The 9,544-nt window shown below is 36.3% G+C and overlaps 1 protein-coding gene across 1 annotated transcript in view; it reads right to left on the bottom strand.

Moving 5' to 3' along the window:
* The window catches only part of ULK4 (unc-51 like kinase 4), a 406,030-nt gene that overhangs the window by 372,170 nt on the left and 24,316 nt on the right, over positions 1-9,544 (bottom strand). Inside the window, exons 12-14 of the mRNA XM_023529030.1 lie at positions 6,258-6,318; positions 4,793-4,974; positions 3,872-3,918 (exon numbers count right to left, since the gene is read on the bottom strand). Of these exons, the coding sequence (XP_023384798.1) occupies positions 3,872-3,918; positions 4,793-4,974; positions 6,258-6,318 (290 nt within the window). The remainder of the gene's footprint in view (positions 1-3,871; positions 3,919-4,792; positions 4,975-6,257; positions 6,319-9,544) is intronic.

Genomic DNA, 9,544 nt, shown 5'->3' with positions numbered 1-9,544 from the left:
CCAAAAACAAAAAAAGAAAGAAACCTCCTGGAACTAATCAGTGACTCTAGTAAGGTTGAAGGATCCAGGTTAACATACAAAAGTCAATTGCTTTCCTATATACCAGCAATACATAAGTGAAATTTGAAAGAAAAAAAATACCATTTACATTAGCACCTTAAAAAAAACAATGTCCTGAAGCATGAATCTAACAAAATAAGTTTAAAATCTATATAAGAAATACTGCAAACAATAATGAACAAAATCAAAGAATAACTACAGAAATAGAGAGCTATTCCATGGTCAAAGATAAAAAGACTCAATATTGTCAAGATGTCAATTCTTCCCAACTTGATCTATAGACTCAATGCAATTCCAATCAAAATCTCAGCAAGTTATTTTGTGGATATTGACAAACCGATTCTAACATTTATATGAAAAGGCAAAGACCCAGAAGAATCAATAGAATATTCAAGGAGAAGAACAAAGTTGAAGGACTGACCTACTAGACTTCAAAACTTACTGTAAAGCTACAGTAATCAAGAGAGCGTGGCGTCAGCCAAAAAAAAAAAAAAAAACATTTGACAAATCAATGTAACAAGATAAAAAGCCCAGATATACACACATATAGTCAAATGATCTTTGACAAAGGAGAAAAGGCAATACAATGGAGCAAAGACAGTCTTTTCAACAAATTGTGCTAGAACTGGACATCCACTTTCAAAACATCTAATCTAGACATAGATCTTACACCCTTCACAAAAATCAACTCAAACGGATCACAGACCTAAATGTAAAACAAAACTATAAAACTCCTAGAAGGTAACATAGGAAAAATTCTAGATGACCTTGGGTGTACCAATGACTTTTTACATACAATAGCAAAGGCATGATCCATGGAGGAAATAAGCAATAAGTTGAACTTCACTAAAAACTCTGCTCGCAAAAAAAACAATGTGAAGAGAATGAGAAGACGAGCCACAGATTGGAAGAAAAGATTTACAAAAGACATCTGTTAAAAGACTATTTTCTGGCATATACAAAGAATTCTTAAAACTCAACCATAAGAAAACAAACAACTAAAATATGGGCCAGGCCCTTGGGCCCTGGAGCCTTTTGAGCCACTCTTCTCTTGCTCGGCCGCTGCCACGTCTGGAAGTGTACTGTTGCTTTACTTTCCCTTCTAATAAAGCTATTGTTTTCTGCTATCAATAAATAAAAATAAATTAAATAAATTAAATAAAAAAGCAAAGTAAAATAAAATAAAATATGGGCCAAAGATCTTAACAGATATACAGATGGCAAATAAACACATGAGAAAATGTTCTCCATCACATATTGTCAGGAGAATGCACATTAAAACAATGAGGTACCACTACACAGCTATCAGAATGGACAAAATCCATAATGCTGACACTACCAAACGCTGGGAAGAATATGGAGCAACAGATACGCTCATGGCAATTCCACTCCTAGGTGTATGCCCAGAAGAACTGAAAGCAAGGACTTGAACAGATACTGAACACTAACAGAACAGCAGTACCTGCAATAACCAAAAGGTAGAAGCAAACCAAGTGCCTATCAACAGATGAAAAGATAAACCAAATGTTGCATTTACATACATGGAATATTATTCAGCCTTTAAAAGAAATGAAATTCTGACACATGCTATGACATGCATTAACTTTGCAAACATTAAGCTAAATTAAATAAGGCAGACACAAAAGGACATATATGGTATGATTCCATTTACATTTGGTACCTACAACAGGCAAATTCAGAGACAAAACAGAGAAGTTACAGGGCCTGAAGGAGGGGAAATGGGGAGTTATTATTTAATGGCTAAAAGCTTCTGTTTGGGATGATGAAAGGTTCTGGAACTTGATAGTGGTGGTAGTTGTACGCATTATGAATATACTTAATGCCACCGAATTGTACACTTAAAAATGGCTAAAATGGTAAATTTCATATTACATATATTTTACTATAATAAAATTTATGTATTATATGCAAATTATACCTCAATAAAGTTGATTGGCAAAGGTTATAAAATCTGATAAATATCCACTTTTAGAAGTTCTAACAAAAGGGCATTTTTATACACATTGACTGGGAATGCATGTTGACATAATGTTTTTAAAGAGCACATTACAAAAATCACAAAAATATTGCGTTCTACCCATTCGTTCTAATTCTATAAATCTGCCCTAAGAAGAAAAAGAAAACAGGCGCAAAAAGATTTAAGCACAAAAAAGTTCAACGTTATCTTATTTAAAATATTTACTATTCCAAAATAGGAAACCATGTAAATAAAATGATCAGACATTCATAGCATATAAAAAAGGCATACCTTAAAAAAGTATCATAGACAATGAATGACATTAAAAATACATAAATATGGTATAAGGGGAAGAGAAACTTATGAAATTACATATTACATTCTATCTTGTTTTTCTAGATGCTGAACACAGCCAAGGAATAAACACATCTACTCCAACAGTGACGAAGTGAAGGACCCTTATCATCCACTACCAGGGAGATATGACCTGGCTCAGAGAAGGCCTCGCTGGGAGAAGTGTGCTTGACAGGAGGAAGAGAGAGTAAAGGAAGGATTCAAGCAGAGGACTTGTGTGCCTTACTCATTTTCCTCAAAACTGCTTTCCAATTAAACTTCGAGTTTAAAACAATAGAAAAAAAACGGTTTTAAAACACTACTTGGAAAGATTTAAGAACGTCTATTTTTAAAAGTCAGCAGGGGGCACCCCATTCAAGGATATAATTTAAGCTTTAGCTGAAGTGTTATTTCCGTGGTTTCTTTTTAATGAGCATACTACAGATTTTCTCAAAGCTTTACATGCTCAAAAATTACCTAAAAGTCCTATTTTGTAATGTCAGATTTTACCTTGGGAAAGTAACGTTAAAAAAATGCATAAGAAGAATTATCCTAAAAAGCATCTTCTGAAAATACCTATTGTTTCCCCCATATTTTGCCAGACTGGAAGAATAAATTAATATTCTCCTACTATCACATTTCATAAAATCCCCTCATCTTCATGTTTTCATAGGCTTCTCCTAACAATGAGATAAGCAGACCTGATAATAACTTCAATTTCCACACCCACAACATATACTAAGCACCCACTCAGAAGAATCAAGCACTGTGCAAGCTACTTCATATACTTACCTCATTCCAAGTTTAATTATTACCAAAAATCTATGAAGTAGATACACTCTCCCTATTTTCCAGATGAAGAAACTGAGGCTAAGCAGTTACAGCAGTTTGCTGAGGGGGTAGATCTGTAATCCACAGCCACTGCGATTTCATCATCCCACACAAGATTCCCCAGGGAGCGGAGACTCAGGAAGAGGTCATCATTTGGTCAAGCCTCAAGGGCGACCAGAGCCCAGAACCCCTTAACACTTATCTAATGTGCTTTTCGCCACGGCATGCTGCCTCCATGAACAAATACACCTCCTTCTATCAAGGGCTTACAGATCACGATCCCATTAGATTTTAAATAACGTCATAAGGAAGCTATGTACTATATAAGGTAAAGGTACCAAAGCAAGGGAGAACTTAGAAAGCATAATGAAATTAAAACACAGGGATCGAGGATAAAGTATTTGATAAAGAACATTCAAAAGAACAACAGTTAACAAAGTTTCCAGACATACTTTAAGTAATCCTAAAATTATATTCATATTAGAATAAAAACTATTTTGAAGTCTTTAAGTTTACAACTGAATGTCTATAGAAATCGCCTATGATTCAGAGTCATCGTTACTTCAGAATATTTTATGACTAAGTGTTTAGGACTATGTGCTTTTGATAAATATGTATGCTATAACTACTTAATAAAGAATAAATTATTAAAATATAAATGTTACTTACATATCCCAGTTTGGAGCTATTCGTAAATGCTGGATTAGCAACTGAAACTAGAATAAAAAATTAAGATGTACATTTCATTCATGAAACAACACTAAAGTGACTGCTAAGTTAACAAATCAGACCATATGCAACTGAAACGTGAATCCTGCACCGAGATAATAATTTACAAAAATGCAAAAGCACTGAGTACATAAGGTCAAAATAAAAACTAAGAAATGCACTTTGTTTTCCATACCCAGTTATATTCCTAAATGTGTCCCACCCCTCACCCCACAAACACAGACCAAGTATCAAAAGAGTAATCTTAAAACTATCCTGAAATCAAATGAGTTAACATTTTTAAGCCAGTTCCCAAATAAGGGCCCACTATGGAAAACACCCAGATCACTGTACTCCGTTCTGGGGACGACTTCGAAAGCTCTGCCAAACTGCCATGGTTTCACTGATGAAGCAAGACAGTCCAAGAAATTTCACCAGGGGAAAAGGGGAAAAAAAAGTCTTAAGAGACTTGCTGTCCCCCTTCAGTGTCATATCAGAAACCTGGGTGTTTACCAGGGGACCCAATAAAAAAGCCCCTACTCCACGTGGGTAGCCCATTCCACTAGCCGACAAAAAGATCTGTCATGATTTCAATTACAAAAAATACCTCACAATTAACATAAGTTAACATAAAACGCAAGTCGGGTGCTACAATGGAAAAAGTTCGAAATCGCTGTCCACTCGAATGCTTTCAGACCTGAAGATTAAATAGAGAATAATTTTGGCAACTCTATAATCTTGAGAAATCACCCTTTTTTCCATTGCAATTAAATCAAATTAACTGTTTAGCAAGTGTTTTCATCTCTGTAGACGTGCAAAAGTTATGTGCAGAAGGCCTGCTGTGAGGGCAGTGACAGGAGTCTGCATGTCACAACTACCTACCAGGGGGGAATGGAGGAGCCTGGTGGCCACCTCCTTGTGACCAGCCACCACACACAGATAGCACAGGAGGTTCAGCTTGGCTCGGGAGGCCCCCGTGGTCTTCTCGGTGGAGTCAATCTGTGAGCACACTTGTTGTAAAAAGTCATTCCAATCCTGGTCTTTTAGTAATGCTAACTTATCCGCTGAAGAGGAAAGAAAATATTACAAGTGCATATCGTGTGAAAATATCACAAGGGAAAGACAATGGAACACAGAATTTCAATAGCTAAGATGAGGCCAAAAAAAAAATTGTCGCTTCACAATGCCAAAAGCAAAAGTACTCCAAAGTTGACATTATTTTTATTTACTCTTCTATACTCGTGTCTTATTCCATCAATGGAGTCTTTTCAACTATGTCAATGGAAAACTGCTTTAAAAAAAAAAAAAAAAGAAAGCAGATGCCTGAAGAATTATTCTGCAACTGAGACTATAACAAAATGCAGTTAAATAAAACTGTACTACATAAAAACAAGAGAGTCTCTGTGTAAATAAAACAATCTAGCCTTAAAATATCGGAAAAGTCAAAAATTTTACAGTTGTTAAAAGGCTCCAATGAAATTACTATTAAACGTAACCAGGTTAATATGATCGCTAAAATCATCTGAGGGCCCTATCTGCAAACTCCCATACAAACAAAAGGCAAAAACTAGGAAAAGAGATGCTATCCGAAGTCAACATGGTTTCAGCTGATCTCCATCCTTAAAATCAACTGTAATAATTTCCTAAAATAACTCAAAGGGAAAAAAAGAAAAAATTACTTCAAGATAATAATCCTCCAGGTTTTTATAAACAGTGGTTCTACTTGGCATGGTTTATTTAAATTGGAATATTTATTTTAGAATCATAGATTCTGTTCTAGCTATGATGAAGTTTACTAGCTTAACAGGTTTATCAAACAAAATACATCAAATTTAAGGTATAAAAAAATTTCTGATGTTCACCCTAAATGAGACTTTCCATTAGGTAAAAGGAAAGGTAACGATCTTCCTCTAAGTACCTGCACCCCCACACATCCCCACAAAGGTGAACCATCTGGCCCCAGTCTCCACTGCTCTGGCTCCATTGAGGAGAATCTCGATTCTTCATTGGCATCTCCAACCCTCTGCACCCACAGGAGTCCCATAAATGTTGGACATTCAACTGGCTCAACAAGGGCAAAGGCAGAAGGGCCCACCCGCTTCACAGGAAAACTCTCCCATCTGCAGAGTACAGGGCAGCCCAGACTCAGCTGAGTAAGGTCAGCGGCTGGCACAAGTGAATTACAGATTGTTTATAATTTACATAACACTGCCCCAAGAAAATAGCCAGTTGGCAAGAAAAGAGAAATTTAGCTATTCATGAATAAAATATTCCATTTGCTATTAAATTTCATATTTGTATCTATCTGCAAAGTGTCTGTGTGTTCAATAGCCCTTTATGATCGTACCTGAATGTGCTGGTAGATGCAGTATTTTTGAATCAAATTTAATTGGTGGTTGTTTCATTATCTGTGGTTAAAAAAAAAAAAAAAACATTTTGACACAGAAATCAGTCTCCTGATTCATCTCCTATTATCAGATTATAAATCAATGAGGACAGAAAAGAATGCTGTAAAATTTCTCACCAAAAAGAATAAGAATTCAACAGTGCCCTTTCAGATTAAAATAAATATGAATAACTTATAAATATAAAATTTCAATTGATATTTGCAATAAATAAAGCTTCATGGAAGAGAGTTACCTTGACTCAACTAACTCATGAGCTAATTTACCTCCAGGTTAGAAATTTAGTCTTTCCACAAAATATGTATTGGGTGCCTGCCAGAGTGAGGTTCTATACTAAGCGTTAAGGAGGACACAAAGATATAAGACATGAACCAGAGTGTGGATACTCTGGGTAACAAGATAAACATTTGTTAAACAACAAACAACAAAAAAAAAACAATATTTAACAATGCAAAACAGGTGGGACATAATTACAGACAAAACATTACATTTCACAAGAGAAATTTTTTTAAATACTAGAGAATGTAAAGCAAGCACTCTAGGCTGATATGGTCAGGACAGGGTTTATGGATGAGGCAGAAGGTGGACTGAGGTCTTACAGAACAGTTAAGACTTGATGGCTGAATTACAGACGACACCACCCCAGGAAGCTGTGACAGCCTAAATAGGAAAACACATGATTTTTCTTTTTTTGAGGAAAATGAAGAAAACATGTAATTGAATCTATGAATTTTGAAGTATACAGCTGGTATACTTCATTGTGAAGCTTTTAATAAAAAATTCAACCGTCATTTCTGTGTCTAACTTCTCCAAAATCTACAGAGCATTTGCAAAACCTCTGCTGGTAGTATTCTTGCCAGAAATGCATAATCTCACTCTCATCATGAGAAACCTTTAGACAAACCCAAATTAACGGACATTCTGTAAATACCTAACCAGTGTATAAAATACCCAACCACTTCAAAGTCTCAAGGTCATGCAAGACAAGGAAAGACTGAGAAATTACCACGAGGCCATGAAAGACAAGGACAGACAGCAGGAGAATAAGGAGACATAACAACAAACTGAAATGTGGGATCCTGAAACAGAAAAGGGACATCAGTGGCACAAGCAGTAAAATGAGAACAAGTCTGAAAGTTTCGTTCATAGCGCTACGCTGATGTTAATCCCTGGTTTTGCTAACCATATCATGATCCTGTGAGACGTTAACATCAGAAGACACTACGTAGAAGATACTTAGGAACTCTGAAATTCTCAAACCATTGTTATACGTCTAAAATCAGTTCAACATAAAAACTTTAAAAGAAACTGCTACTGATTTTTTAAGGTTTCTGAGAAACAACTAAATGTGGTTATAAGATAAAACAAAGAAATAGAGAACATGGTCAAAGATAGCACAAATGTTTCTGGAAGGTCCACTGGGAAAACACCCCATTACACATTAAATTTGGTGTAATATACAGTTACTCTGCCAGATATCTGAAGTCATAAATCAAAATAGCTCCATTAAGAAAAATAGCTGGGTAATCTATATTAAATGTTACCTTTCCAGTCAGTAAACATGCATCCAAGAACCCATTTATTCCAAACTACAGTAATATTCCCCCAATGAGATGAGAGGAAACCGTCATAAATACAGAAAAAGACATTTAAAAAAAGAAGCAAAAAAATTAAAATACAGAATACATGGTGGTGGAATGTGTGTTGGAGACTGGAAATCAATAAGAAACAGAGGGACTGAGAAATTAATGTTTTTTAAGGAGAGTACTCATCCCCTAGTAAGATAGTATTACATTCCAAAAGAAACAAAGCAACAAAAATCACACTGTGGTAGATGTGCGTTGTGAGTCACGACCCCCAAGCTTCCAGTGTCTCCTGCTGCTCACCCTGCGGTCCTGATAGCCTACGAGAGGGAATCTGCCCGCCCAGCTAAGCCCGGTGAGTGACGCTCACTGACATCTGCCTCTGTGAACACATCAGCAACTGGAATAGTTGGAATAATCTAGATCAAGGACGTATGGAGAAATGAAGGACGTGAGGACTAAGGTCTGAGGTCTAGGGGTCAGGCCACTCCTCAGTCCGCTGGACTGACGGGAGGCAGAGCTGGTGCTGAGGAGGAAGAAAGCTCACCACCCAGGGAAGTGGGAGGCCAGAAGCAGAGGGTGACGGACAAGGGCGGGGGCTAGAAATGTAGACACGTGGCAGAAACGAAATAAAAGCAGACAACGAGGGGAACAGAAATGAAAGTGTCACCCAAACTTCAGTCCTCACTGAAGTCTAAAACAGCCCTCAGTAGCTAGGGCATCTTTCCACACCTTCGGATTGTCAATAATTGGGGTGACAACAAGATCCGAGTCTGTGTAGATGAGCTCTTTCATCCGGGACTCCAGGTCCTGCTGACTCACGTGCCCACTTGTACTCTGAAACGAGAACAAAAATTAGACTAACGAAGAGCTTTGAAAGACTGAGCTAATAAGATGCTGAGTAAGACACCACTGAAAAAGGTCACCTGTATCAATATACCTGGGTTGCTATTCAAAACACTTTCACAGATAGTCTCATTTGATCTTCACAAAAAACCTAAATTATAAGTATCATCATTCTTTTTTATTTATGAAAAACAAAAGGCTCCCAGAAGGTAAGTGACTTGCTCACAACTACCACAAGGCTGGTTAGGACTAGAAAACAGATCTTCTGTAGTTTGATGTTCTAAACTACAATAAGGCAAAGTAGTTTTGCAATTACCAGCATGATTTTTAATTCTTCATCCACCAAACACTAATCAATTCAATTCTGCTTTACAGAATGTTTAATATAAAGTTAAAATTACGGCATAAAAAATGTCAGGCTAAAGTACTGACCTGTTACCTAGGTGTTAAACATCTATACCTTTATAAAACCTAGTTAAAGTAGAGTTAACACAATGAAATTGAATAACTAGATGTTTACCATCAGTTATTCCTTTGAGATGTTTCTTTGTGCTCTACTCAAACAGAACTTTTATTTCTGATGCTGGGCCTTAGTATTTAATATCAGACAAGGAGGAGGAGTCATGCATTATGAACCTCTATTTAAATACTGACCAGCAAACTGAATAAAACAGAAAACCAAATCACTAAAGTAAAAAATAAGGAAAAGAAATTAACCAAAACTGAGGTTGGGGCATGGATAAAGAGACAGAATAATTATCTAATAAAATTCCTAGAAACCAAGACCACCCCTTTGCAAC

The sequence above is a fragment of the Pteropus vampyrus genome, unplaced genomic scaffold, assembly GCF_000151845.1.
Source record: "Pteropus vampyrus isolate Shadow unplaced genomic scaffold, Pvam_2.0 Scaffold35, whole genome shotgun sequence".
Taxonomy (NCBI): domain Eukaryota; kingdom Metazoa; phylum Chordata; class Mammalia; order Chiroptera; family Pteropodidae; genus Pteropus; species Pteropus vampyrus.
The sequence above is the reverse complement of the archived record's forward strand: the minus strand, read 5'-3'. Positions and strand labels throughout refer to the sequence as shown.